This window comes from Channa argus, chromosome 17, assembly GCF_033026475.1.
Source record: "Channa argus isolate prfri chromosome 17, Channa argus male v1.0, whole genome shotgun sequence".
NCBI classification, from domain to species: domain Eukaryota; kingdom Metazoa; phylum Chordata; class Actinopteri; order Anabantiformes; family Channidae; genus Channa; species Channa argus.
In genome coordinates this window covers 18215803-18228772 of record NC_090213.1, presented here as the reverse complement: position 1 = coordinate 18228772, position 12970 = coordinate 18215803, and the positions used below count along the sequence as shown (strand labels likewise).

Below are 12970 nucleotides of genomic sequence, written 5' to 3'. Positions count from 1 at the left end.
TTTTTCAAACTTCAACTTCCCAGTTTGTAACAACAACTTCCTAGTTTCAAAGTATATATACTACCAAGCACATACAATACATACAGACTCAACACATGAACAAATGGCATGTTATGAATGATTTAATACCATCTGATATACATTTTACATGAAAGACACCATTAGAGGAATATTAATGAGCTATATGAGTGTACATTGTAATGATGATCTGGAGGAGATTTTGATCAAATGTCTTCGAGAGAATAAACAGCACTGGTCAGATTTATGCTTCTTAATTACATCTGCCGCTTCATGTCAAAAAACAAACATCCCATAAAACCACAGCAACGAGACACATATCAGTTGAATTTTTGTTAATTTTAAAGTGCAAACATTTGTGAATGTGCTATAGAGAAATGCTGGGGAGAAGCTAAGTATGTCTGTACATGAGGTCGTGTTTTATTTGACAAAACTGTTCAGTGGGAGTCAACTTTCTTACACTGACAACTTTTGCACTGAACTGTGTCTTTCAATGGAGGAGGACACTCCATTAATGTACAGTACATATACTGTACCGTGCCAACAATTGCAACAGCAATTGTATGAGCAACTGAACAGTTTACCGGCGTAAGGTTTCGTGTCGGTTGCTTTTCCCAATGATCCACTACAACGTGAGGAAAATCAATATCACCGAAAACATAATCTGAATTACAAGATTTAGATTTACCAAAGTGATCCAGGTTTTTAGCTAAAAAAAAAAAAAAAAAAAAAAAAAAAAATTATATCTCTTTACATAACAGCATGAATAAATTAATAAGTATGTGGGATGATATTCCCCATCCTGGACACCATCAAGCTCAAGAAAGGTTTTACATTCAATAACAAAATGTTCCTAAAAGAAAAGTCAGAATAGTAAACAGCTATGACATGTTGTGTCTGTACAAAAAGAACTACAGGACTGAATAGTACATTAAAATATATCTAAATTAAATATTGATCGTAAACTGCTACAGCTCAAACACATCAAAAGTTGGTAGTGATAGTTCATGCAGTCAGTCTGTCTACCATTGATTTATTCTGTTAACACTAATGTTAAGGAAGTTTAGAAAACCAATCTCTACTTGAAATGCATTCAGAAGTATTTCAGTTTACAGGCTGATTGTGGGAATGCAACTTTTCTAATTCAACGCAAAAATCACGTTACAGTTTCAGCTTTTGTTTACACCCGTTACCAAAGGCAGTTACTTTGTTTAATAGGCCAAATTTACATTATTCCAGTACTCTGCCGCCGAAGGCACCATTACACACACTACTACCCATTATCCATAAGGCTTATTTATGATTTCATCTGATTCGCTGACATATAATTACAAATCATAAACGGAACTTTCCATTTTAAAGTTTCAGGTTTGCTTTGTCAACAAACAGTTTGAAAGGATTTTGATGTAAAACTATGTTGGCTCTATGTGGCTCTGGACTAAATGTGATGATCTCATGTAACTCATGCCCAAATACAATACAATTTTCAGCTATGTAAAATACCATGGAGTAGTTTTAACCAAAAAAATCCTGTGGAGGTGTATATAGAAAGAAGTGTGGATGCCAGCAATGTAACGGTAGTGCAGCATGAGACTGAAAGTTTAATCTGTGGAAAGTTTAGGAGATGACACAGCCCGTGTCCTTCTGAGGCTTCAGATCTGGCTCCTTCACTGGCTTCACCTCCTCTTCCTTGGGCTTGGCCTAAAGTAAAGCACCAAGAGCACACATGTGAAGCAAAGCCATAAGACTACAGCTCATGCAAATTAATAATCAAAAACAGTCTTGAGAGCTTTTGTGTTTGCATACACAGTCATCCACGTCATGATTCAATAAGGTGAGCTGCACTACCTTGTCATTTTTGGCCCCCTTGGTGAGGTCAAAGGTGGCATAGACTTCAGCAGTGCACTGGTCACTGAGAGGTGGTAGCTCGAACGGGACTGGCTCAGCCAGTCCGTAGTTCGCCTTTAACTCTAGCTGTGGTGCTTCAGCTGGAACCTTATGGAAGTATCTGAGGAAATATGTCCACAAATTCAACTGGGGAAAATAAAGAATGGATTACCAACTGAAAAAGTCATTTCATTTTCTATGCTTTCAGTTGTGTGCAGATTTTTCAGATGCTCATAGTCATCTGTTCTGTAGTTGGGCTACTCAGACATGTTTCTGGCTGTAAAAGGATCATTTCTCAACAAAAATGATCAGTGCTCCGGCAGAAAAGTTACAAGCATAAAAATTCAATTAGCTGTGTAACCAGACGACTGAGTTAGAAATTCACGACAAAGGCTGGTTTATTTGTGAGATGGCAGGTGAATTTGCTCAACCTACAACGCTACGGTGACAGATACATAAAAGTAGCATATTCAAACAAATAACAGAGAAATTTGAACTACTTGTCCAGCATTTTTGACACATCTAAATGTACCCTTGTTTTTTTTTCTCTGAATCCACTTTATTACAGTTGTCTCTATGCAGTGTTTAAATTGTCTATTATTATTCTTCAATAACAGGCTGCATTACAAACAGTCTGAAAGTACAAGTAGCCTAGATTCATATATGTGAGGAATCTAACACAGCAGAGCTTCACTTGATAGAAATATAGTTTGACTATTGTCAGAAGTAAATTACCATTGATGCTTAACACGCACACAGTACTTAGCTATATCTAAGAATATCTAGTTATTTTTTAATGCCTGATGCACATATATATATATATAAAAAAACTAATGTTCCTGGAAAATGTGTGAGATCATTCCTCTTGCAGTAGCTACCAGGGAGTATCTGAGGAGACTGGAGCTGCACATTCACAGCCTAATGTACAAACTGTATTTCAGTAGCATATCAGTGTTTGGACTTAAATTTAAACACTTACCTTTGAACTTGTGAAAAAAATACCATATTTATTAAATTTTAGTTACATACTGCATTGGCTAATAAAAATACTGAGTGGTAGATTGTGAAATTCCACAGATGATAAGTTAGTTTCCAACCATGCCGAAAATTTACATATTTTCTTACATATCTAGGGCCACATTTACACAAAAATATCCTGTGGTTGAAAGTGCAAAACCTCCTGAAGGTAGAGTGTGTGTTAGTCCTAACTTTAGGACTCGAGATCATTTCACAAGGTCTTTTTTTAAAATTAGATTTTAATTTGCTTGTCAAATTGCGCTTGTTGGATATTTGATTTTGCATAGACTACCACAGACTGGCCTCCCATAAACCAACAACCAGGGGCGTAGCTGGTAGGAAGAGCATATTCATGAAAGACTCCATAGCAATGGCGTCAACCACACCACACTGCAGGAACTAAATACAATGGGCAAATAAGGCTGTTTTTAAATCTGTATATGTCCCGTATGTGAGTCTGCATACATGTACGTGTACATTATGTTTATGTGTGTGTATCCTGACTAACTCACATGAAGCCGTTTTCTCTTTGGCACTTCTCCAGTGTGTTTTTAATGACACTGCCCAGTTTGAGAAAGAACAGCTGCTCTGAAGGTTTTGCTGTGGTGCCTGGGCCCTTGGTCTGACGATACTCTTTACACAGTGCCTCAGCACGGGAGTAACCTAAACAGAGGTGTCAAAAGAAATCCTGACAGTTATGGCCGAGGAAGTAACACCTCTTGATTACAAGATAAGATGTGTCCAAAATAGTGCAGAACACAAAGGAAACACATGCAGGAAACATCTGCGCCACAACCGGTGCAAGTAATGCTTCATGCTTCCAAGTGCAGAGCTGGTACTGAAGTGACTACAATATCTTTTCTCTAGATTAATTGCTAACCTTATTTTCAAGAAAGCTTTTTTAAATAAAAACTAAAATCTGTGATTTTTTTCCTTTTTTGAGTGTTTTTACTTTAATTGCATCTTGTAAACTTGCACATGTATAAAACACACTCCAAAGAAGTTGGGAAAGAGGCAGAATAAGACTGAATCACACTGTTTTAGATGATTCCAAAATGATCAGGTTAATTGGTAACAGTTGAACATAACTGGATTTAAAAAAAGCTTTGCAAGCAAAGGTCGCTTGTCGTCTTAACTTTGTGCTGAAATTTGTAAGAAAATGGTCAATCAGTTCAAAAATGCAATATTCAAGATTCCATCACTGTATCCAGACATTGTAAATATGCTCAGTGCTCAGACAAATACATATTTCAGCTTTTTTGGGGGGGAAAACAAGGCTTTCCAGACTTTTATCGGTGAAAAATACACAACCAACATCTGTAATGATGTGAAGGTACATCAATGCCCACAGCGTTGTGACTTGAATTTCTGTGAAGGTGCTACTGTAGATTAATAAACTCATAATAAAAACTAATCAGTTGAATTACTGGATGTAGTGTGTAGCTAAAAAAAGGTCGTAACATACTTACACTTTTCAGCTTCCTGTAGAGATCGTATCGCCTCACCGCACTTGTCACTTGCGAGCAGCGTTTGCCCGTTATAACAGTATGCCTGCAAACACACTTATACTTATAGGATAGTGTATGCAGATGAATCAAAGGCTAAACATGGCTTGTCATTATCCTTTCCAGTCTTTGAACAGAGACGAAGGCCACAACAAATATCCGTGTATACAGTGAAGTCCCTTTATATACATTATGTAATTTGATTATACAATCTGCGACAAACATTTATGAACTGCATTTGGAAATGCAATAACTCACATAAGCCATGTAAAAGTGCTGCTTCAGCTGAAGATACTTCCTCCACTTGCTGCTGCACTCTGGCTCCAAGGTGTTGAGTGTGTGGTCTGTAGACAGAAATACTGACCTTTAATAGCCTGTTATGAAGTGATATTGGCCTTTGGTTAAATAATTTAATGGCTACTTTCATACCACAAGAGCGAAAATACTGACCAGCTTTTTGATAGAAGTTTGCGGTTTCAAATGCCAGTGCTGCGATGAGTGCGGCATTGTGCTTCAGTTCAATTGCTCTGGCAATCGTCACTGTAAAAATAAGATGAGATTGTAAAAAACTAAAACCCATCTATTGTCCAGGCTCCCTGTACAAGATGTAGGGTAAACACTGGACATGTATTTAGTCTATCCCAGGGCCAGCACAGAGAAACATACACAGACAGACAACCGTTCACACTCCTAAACACACCTACTAGCAATTAACGTAACATTAACGTAACGTCTTTGGACTGTGGGAGGAAACCAAAGTACCCAGAGCAAACCCACACAAACCGGGCACCTTCTAACCAATAGGCAGTTAACAGTAACCACTGCCTCTCAGTGCTGCTCCATAAAATACAAATGAATAAAATAGATAATATATAAATTAACCTTTCGGAGAGATATATTATTAAGCTACCTTTACATTTCTATAGTTTTATTTAGTCCACTTGTTAAGCTTGGATACGGTACCTTCTTGTGCTTCTGCTTGGCACTGGATGATGTATGCATCAATCACTCTGGGCTCCAGGTCTCGACCCTTTTCAGCCGGGGTGATGAGGCGAGGGATGTGGACCTCCTGTAGGGAACAAACCAGAGAACTTGTGGTTTAAGATCGAGGGGAGTTCAAGATACTGTACTTTAGTGTCAACACTTTATGCTTTCCTTGAATTCCCAGACTTTACTGAGGAGGATATATGGTGAAAAGCAGCGTGTTGATGCACTGTACCTTGAGGTTTTTGAATATTCCTGCAGCAACCTTCAGGCTCCGGTGAACATCTTTTGCTTCAGGCTCTGTTATGCTATTAAAAAGAGAAACATGATGGTAACAAATGCATAACATAGTAATAAAGAAATGTACACTCAGATTTTGCACATATTGTACATGTATGTATGATTAATTTAAGAATAAATGCAACAAAATAAAACTAAAATCACATACTTTTCTTTTCCTGCTAGCCTTGAGGCAAACTTGGTGTACCAGATGGCTACATTGAAGGCCATAGAAACCAGTTCAAAGACTGCATCCTGCTGAGCACTGAGAGGAGAGAAAAGAAAGATAATGTTTTTTATAGACTGATTCACTCTGTTTATAGTTTGGTACACAGCCACATGTTTGAATTATAGGAATGGTTACTAAATGGGTATAATTAAAAAAGAAGCTAATGCTTATATCTATATACTGCCAATCTACTGAGACAACACTTTCCAAAATCATAACAGGAAAATCTAAAAAGCAGAGAAATCCTCACAACAAGCTGGGGGCCTGGGGGCTCAATGGGTAGAGCAACGAGTCGGGATGCAGAAGGGCAGCCGGTGTAAAAAACTCATGCCAAAGTAATGCCCAGAACACTTTCTGCGATGGCGACCCTTGACACAGGGTAAGCCGAAAGCCGGTGGTCTTTAGTTAACATTGTCAATAGTGAAAATTTGCTCACATTCGATTTGTGACGTATAACAGAAATTTTACAAAATGGCAAATATTTCAATTTAATTTTAAATAGCTTCTACTGTTTCTCAAATTGATCCAATTCTTTCCGCAGTAAAAGGTAAACAAGTTTTCTTATTTTTCTAGGCCACTTGTATGTCTTTCAAGCCACAATGGCAGCATTTTAATGCAGTGATGATTAGAAATGAACTGACATTAGTGTAAAAATCACTACTGTGATGATATTCTAAATATTATATCCTATGAAATGCTATATAGCACTGAGATTAGATAAATGTACAAAACTATACTTCCCACACCTTTAATACTTTTAATAACATACTTACTTTTAGCAAGACAAATAAATTTCCCAAAAAGTCCTTATTTAAAATGTATTCACTTTCCAGTTTGTATTCTATGTAAACAAAGTTTCTAGTTCTAAGAATGAAATAAGAATTTGTATTTTTCAACCTTGGAATGTTTCCTTGTAAAGTGTCAGTCCACTTGAAGTTCTGGATGAACCTCATCTTGTTTTCCTGTGTAGTTCCATCCAAAGGTAAGATGAAGCCTATTGTATCATAAATATTATATGTTGTCATTTCAAAGAGACAAGCATTTGATCAGGGGCAAAGAAAATGCCGAAGACAGATCAACCGAATTTACAACAATTCAAATGATTTGCATTACATATGATGTCATTTTCTAATTGAATTTAATACATTTTAACCCTTTGCTTTTCAGTTGTCCCCTTTAATTTGCTCTTAATCCTTAAGACTTTGAGAAAATTATTTGATTTTTTTTTAATACTGAGAGAAATGTTGAAAAATAAGACTGCAATTTCCGTCTGATCAATTTACTATCTTTAGATCAGCTTTGGGATTTCTCCACTACAACAGATTTGTTGCTATACCTTGTAGGAGGGAGAAGTATGCATCCGTGGCATTTTTCATGATCTCAGAGTTGCAGGTGACATCAGTGAACATCTCCAAGAGTCGCGCCCTGGTCGTCCTTAAGTCGCTGATTTCGTCAAAAAAAAAAGAAAAAACAGCCATCAACTGATGCTATAAAAGACATCGCCGTTTCGTACAAGTGGATGACAGTGACAGTAGCACTGTCATTGTTAGTCATCACATCATTAGATGGGGCTAAAAGACCTGACAAAACAACGCAGCACACGAACATAATCACAGTCCACTAAAACTGCTCTCGCTCTATGAATAAGAGAAAAGACGTACTTGCATATTTTATTAGCAGCCGGACTCCCTGCCACTCCATAAAAATTAAAGGACACCGGCGCCGTTGCCTTTAGTGGATTTCTGTGAAACCAATGTGCCATCCTGTGGGTGAGGACACACCTAAGATTTAAAATAAAATGAGAAACGTATGACAGGCAGTGAGTCAGCAATATTTTTGATGGGGACACATGTAATGGAAATAAAGCTCTCCCGAAAAACTGATGGGTAGATATTCATTGGGTAAGCAGCATTAGCTAGTTAATGTGGCTGCCGACATCAATTACCGATACGGGCGCTACGACTAGCTAGCGGCCGTGTTCGAACACTTCAGGGCAAACTCTACTAGTTCCTAAAACTTCCTTAGAATTAATACAAAGCCTCTGACGCTACTTCGGTCCGCTACGAATAGTGTTTGTAAAATTATTTGTTAGCCTGTTATGAACCAATTCCATTATGTTACGTATGCTATGGAGAGCAACAGCTAATGGCTAAAAATGGCTACATTTACAAACGTAAATGCTTAAATGATGCAACAAGACAATTGGCTTATGGCACGGCTAAATAATTGGACGGAAATATTTTATTTGTTGCTAATATTGGTTAATTTTACCGTATACCTGTCGTTATGTCGATCTAGATTTGATAGTCCTTACAGAAGTCTGACAGTGACAACAAGTTACTTCCGGAAATAAATACGGGACATACGCTGGCCAATAGGAACAGACGGTTCAGTCACATGACGTTTACCCGATTAAAAAAAAAACTACATCCAGCTTCAGGTTTTAGTGACTCAAAAAGGCCTTTAACGTCATATACTGTGGGCGGAGCTCGCAGAATTACACAAACGCACCACTCGAATAAAAGTATATTCTTACAAATATCACAATAGTAAGTAAGTTTTTCCTCTCCACTGATGCCTATGGCTTTCTCCAGGGGGAATTGTTGGGTTCTCTTTATACATCTTTATAATCTTGCCTTTATTCTGTAAAGTGCCCTGAGATGACTCTGTTTTGAATTGGCGCGATATAAATAAAGTTAAATTGAATTGAATAGTACAGTACAGTAGTACAGTGCAGTACTTCTAAGTACATTACTCCACACATGAATAATTCTGTTCCAGAAACATTTGACAGCATTTACAAAGTTGAAAATTATTTTCACTTTTTTGTTTAATTAACCGTGGGCAGGTTTGTGCTGCTGGCTTGTAGCTGAAAGGTCCTCTACCTGCCCGCTGCAGCCGTTGCGTGTGGAGTTTCTCCCCGTGCCTGCGTAGGTTTCCTCCCACAGCCCAAAGACATGTATGTTAGGTTAAGTGGGGACTTTAAATTGCCCATAGGTGGAAATGGTTGTCTGTGTACATCTCTGTGTTGGCCCTGGGGTAAGTCTGACAACCTGTCCAGGATGTGCACCTAGGTAGACCCTGGAAGTTTAACCTGCTGTGTAATAACTACAAGACTCAAGGTTGGAAGAGGTAAGTGTTCCTACTCAGCACACACTATTAGAAACAAATTATAGGTCACAGTTCATTTCAGGAAACTGCTGAAGTTAATCATCACTTTGTTTCTAGAAATGAAGAAATATTTTAAAGTATGACAAACTGTTACCAGCTATTTTTATTCCAATTCTCTTTTATTTTTCCCCTTTTGAAAACATTAGCTGAACAATGCAAGTGATATCAGACAAGAACAAGAAAACACCAGCGCAAATGGTTGCTCTTATTCAGCAACTAAAAACTCAAACACACACACACACACATCAGGGGAATTCATTTTATATGACTTGTGTACTGAAAAACATTCATTTAATATTTCTTGACTAGTAATTTCAATAAGGCAGACTGAGGTGCATAATATGTTGCGTTACTTCTCTGGGGTCAGTGACAATCATTTAAATATAATTACATAATTGCAAATTACTATATTTTTGTGACACTAATACCCACATTTGCTCTCTCCCCAACATCTAATGAATAAGGACATAAACAATGTCCTTGGTATTAATCCTCTAAGTACTAAATCAACATCTTGGGAATGTTTTGTGTAAATGGAAAAGGCACTTTTGGTTTTGGTCTGTTTAAATGCAATGACAGCATAATAATAATGTGCTGTTTTATTTTTTGGTTTTTTTTTGCATTGCAAAAAGGCAGCTTCAGCTCTAGTGGGATCTTGTATTACTTTTTTTTTTTTTTTAAATCCCTCTTCAGTTTGCATTGTTTTAAGTTGGTTGCTATGTCCCAAAATAAGTTTCAACAAACAAGGTGCAACTATATAAAAGCAGATGCAGCAAATTTAAAGAATCACATATAACCAATGTTTAGATAGTGAAAGACTCCAAAAGGTCACTTTTCTCCCACCAGAAAACAAATGGTCACTGATAACCAAAAGAAAGAAATCAATATAACACACTCGTCTTTGTAAGCAGGATTCAAAGCTGCAGAGAGCAAGGAACTGACCACTTATAACTACCCTTTTTATAAAAAGCCCCACTAACTAGCTTGCATTCAGTAGCACAAACTCTGGTATGTACAGTCTATCGAACAAAATCACTGCGACATTAAAGTCAGAGTCAAAAACCTCTTGTTTTACCATTACACTGAAGATTGTCATACACATTTTGATTAAACCTGAAGGCTGGAATGATACTTGTGCCGCCGTATTACTACACTTCCAATTGTACCATAAATAGCACATTTAAAAACACATTGCAACTACCTGTTTCTGCGAGATATTACTCACCACCCACACGTACACAATGAACATCTAAACAATATCTTGTTCAGTGTTCTCATTCTGCAAAATATATATGCACGATATGGTTAACTTTCATTTTCCATCTGTGTGGACAAAATCAAACCTACTGGCTTGTAAGACACTCAGAAATAAACAGACCTGGATTTTATCATGCATTTTAGCAGCGTGACTGAGCTTGCATGCAATATACACGATTAAAAATATCAAGGAAGTCTTTGGCAAATGCGCGGCTTTGGAGATTAAAAAAAAATTATAAGCGTTAGCCAAACTTTGGTTGTGTACGTGCAACAGGCTTGGCTCAATTTTGGTCATACGCTGAAAGAAGAAATAAACACAAAGTGTAAAAGCCAACCCATCATAGTCTCTCTAACCCTGAACAGTTGTGCATGATGACATAACTGACGAATACCATACACCCATATTATTTAGATACAAATTACAGTTTAAAGACGTTTGACATAGTTTTTGCATAGACTATGATCTCGAATGTCTCCCCATCCTCCATTCTTCATGTGTGGCTTGTGCTCCACTAAGTCTGCACCATTTAGGACAAGAGAAGAAGGAAAGAGGCCATCCTTGGCTGACTGAAGTCCCTCCTCGACCCTCTGCAAGGCCCACTCTGGCCTGCAGTTCTCCTTCTGGTGAAGGCCACAGTCTCCTGTGTGGAGAACCCTTGATCCCTCTGCTACAAGCACTTTAAGGGGCTTTGATATGCAGGCCCCAGACAGGTGTTGCAGAGTCCAGTCCCAGTTGTAGTCATCATAGGTGCAGAACTCATTGCTGCAGCCCATCAGCTTGTAGTACACCTCTCTGGAGATGGCCATGCCTATATTGTGTTTAGTGGACATCCACCCAGTGGTCATCACTTTATTAGACAGCCTGGTAAAATCTTTGAGGCCATTGTGGTTACCCAAAGCCAGCATGTCACAGTCAGGGCAGCTGTTCTTCCTGAACTCTATCATCAACTTATAAAAACTGTAAAAGTCAGGCAAGATGTAGTTATCCTCCTCAAGAAAAATGACAAAGCCACTGTAGCCCTGCATCACATGCACTCGCTCCCACACGAAGTGCAGTTTCCACCACCAGTGGTGTTTGGTTTGAGTGATGAAGGCTTCCCTGTAGTGCCCATAGGAGTCAGGGTGTTCAGCGTTTAGGCATCTTGTTTTCAGAGCGTTGTCCTTGGGTATGTCACGAGGGCAGTCACGTGGATCCTGCCCAGGAAACTCCCCGGGATACAGCTGGGTGCTGAAAGGGAAATAAATTTGCAGTACCTTGCAGAAAGTTATCCCTTGCACAATGGCGCTTATTTCCTCTGAAAAGTAGTCGTGGCTAAAGATGAGAAGGAAGCTGTGGACCTCAGCAGCTTTCTCCAGCGACCTGATGAGCAGTCGGAGGTATTCAGGCCTGTTGTGGACCTGCACAACTAGCACCAGTCGAGGTTCTCCTGGAAACGCATCCGCATTGAGAACACTCTGTTTGAAGTTGGCTTTGTAAAGGGACTGAGTCAGTTCTGGCAGCGAACCAAAGTTCAACTTCACTATTTCATCAGAACGCACGTTTATCGGAACTTGGTTATTGGAGTCGTGCATGCCATCGTCCGAAACGGTTAAAACACGTGTTGAAAACAAGAGAGTCGCGACTATTAAGCAAACACCCAAAAGCGCCAGCAGATTTCGCTTAAGCAACCGAAACCTCATTTTCATGAAGTGGAAACAGACTTTGGAAAACAACAAGCGATTGCTTTCAGTCACGTCCGCGCGCGCCCGCTCATCGCAAACTTCTCGGCGACATTTGTTTTCTCGCGCGTCCAACTTCAGCTAGAAGTCCTCGGAGGTCCCGTCCCTTACAGCAGACGCTGTCTGCTTTTACGTTTTGTCTTTCCGCTCAGAAACCGTGACATTTGTCCAACCGCGGGTTCACCAAGTTTGCTCTCAGCACCTGTGGGTGGGAAAAGTGAGAGTTATTAACACGCCGCACGTCATTTTGGCGTTGAGTTAAAACCAACGCGCCCCGCTCAGCGTCGTTTATCTTACACTTACCCAAACTCGGTGTAATGTGCCATAACGTTTACACCAGGAAGGGGATGATGTGGGACTATAGTTTATCTTTGGTGAAACTTATTGACTGCTGACGTGTCAACTCCAGCCAACGGGGAGAGAGACTGAGCTTCTGCTCAGCCAATCATCGTCCTACCTGTCAAGCGTGTAACGCGAGAAGTGAATGTAAATCAGGCGCCATTTGAATAGTGAACAGTAGTCAACAACTTTGAGTCATTAGTTAAAACATTGTATACTCGTGTAAATAATTACTGTACAGCTGGATATTCGTGTTAGACCAATAGTTTCACGTGTGTACATAATTTATTCATAATTTAAGGATTGCTTAAATTATGCTATTATGCCTATACCTTATTTAGTGCCTATCTGACTTTACTTTGGTATTTTCCTAATATGCAACTTTATACTTAATAGTACTACAATATAATATACTAGATAGCATACTACACAACATTTTTGAAGGAACTATTGTACTTTCACTCAACTAAAATAATGTTACATAATGTTAATGAAATTGTGTCATTAAAAAATTGACTGTGATGTATGTTTCTTACAAATTTCTGTTTGTTTAAACACTTAATAA

The 12970-nt window shown here is 38.6% G+C and overlaps 2 protein-coding genes across 4 annotated transcripts; both read right to left on the bottom strand.

The window, feature by feature from the left end:
• Positions 1–104: 104 nt before the first annotated feature.
• On the bottom strand, positions 105–8340 carry brox (BRO1 domain and CAAX motif containing). 3 transcript variants are annotated; one of them, XM_067481681.1, is made up of 13 exons: positions 8198–8340; positions 7581–7700; positions 7256–7362; positions 6817–6913; positions 5860–5955; positions 5647–5719; positions 5391–5496; positions 4878–4967; positions 4686–4771; positions 4392–4473; positions 3435–3585; positions 1867–2026; positions 105–1719 (listed from the first exon to the last, which is right to left on the bottom strand). In XM_067481681.1, exons 2-13 carry the CDS (start codon positions 7679–7681, stop codon positions 1636–1638), a joined length of 1233 nt encoding a protein of 410 aa, XP_067337782.1. In that variant the 5' UTR covers positions 7682–7700; positions 8198–8340; the 3' UTR covers positions 105–1635. The 3 variants fall into 3 exon arrangements, with proteins under 3 accessions (XP_067337782.1, XP_067337783.1, XP_067337784.1); XM_067481682.1 differs by having other exon boundaries at positions 8191–8309; XM_067481683.1 differs by lacking the exon at positions 7581–7700 and having other exon boundaries at positions 8198–8283.
• Positions 8341–9687: 1347 nt separating this feature from the next.
• Positions 9688–12523, bottom strand: si:ch73-91k6.2 (alpha-1,6-mannosyl-glycoprotein 2-beta-N-acetylglucosaminyltransferase). Its single transcript, XM_067481680.1, has 2 exons — positions 12370–12523; positions 9688–12268 (listed from the first exon to the last, which is right to left on the bottom strand). The coding sequence occupies exon 2, from the start codon at positions 12031–12033 to the stop codon at positions 10774–10776; it is 1260 nt and encodes a 419-aa protein (XP_067337781.1). The 5' UTR covers positions 12034–12268; positions 12370–12523; the 3' UTR covers positions 9688–10773.
• Positions 12524–12970: the final 447 nt, after the last annotated feature.

Excerpts from the sequence above, each read along its gene's own strand:
- si:ch73-91k6.2 (XM_067481680.1), bottom strand. The coding sequence starts at position 12,033 with ATGAAAATGAGGTTTCGGTTGCTTAAGCGAAATCTGCTGGCGCTTTTG.
- brox (XM_067481681.1), bottom strand. The coding sequence starts at position 7,681 with ATGGCACATTGGTTTCACAGAAATCCACTAAAGGCAACGGCGCCGGTG. Across the intron at positions 4,968-5,390 it reads CCAAGCAGAAGCACAAGAAG|TGACGATTGCCAGAGCAATT; the intron begins GTACCGTATCCA and ends TTATTTTTACAG. Across the intron at positions 4,772-4,877 it reads AAACTTCTATCAAAAAGCTG|ACCACACACTCAACACCTTG; the intron begins GTCAGTATTTTC and ends TTCTGTCTACAG.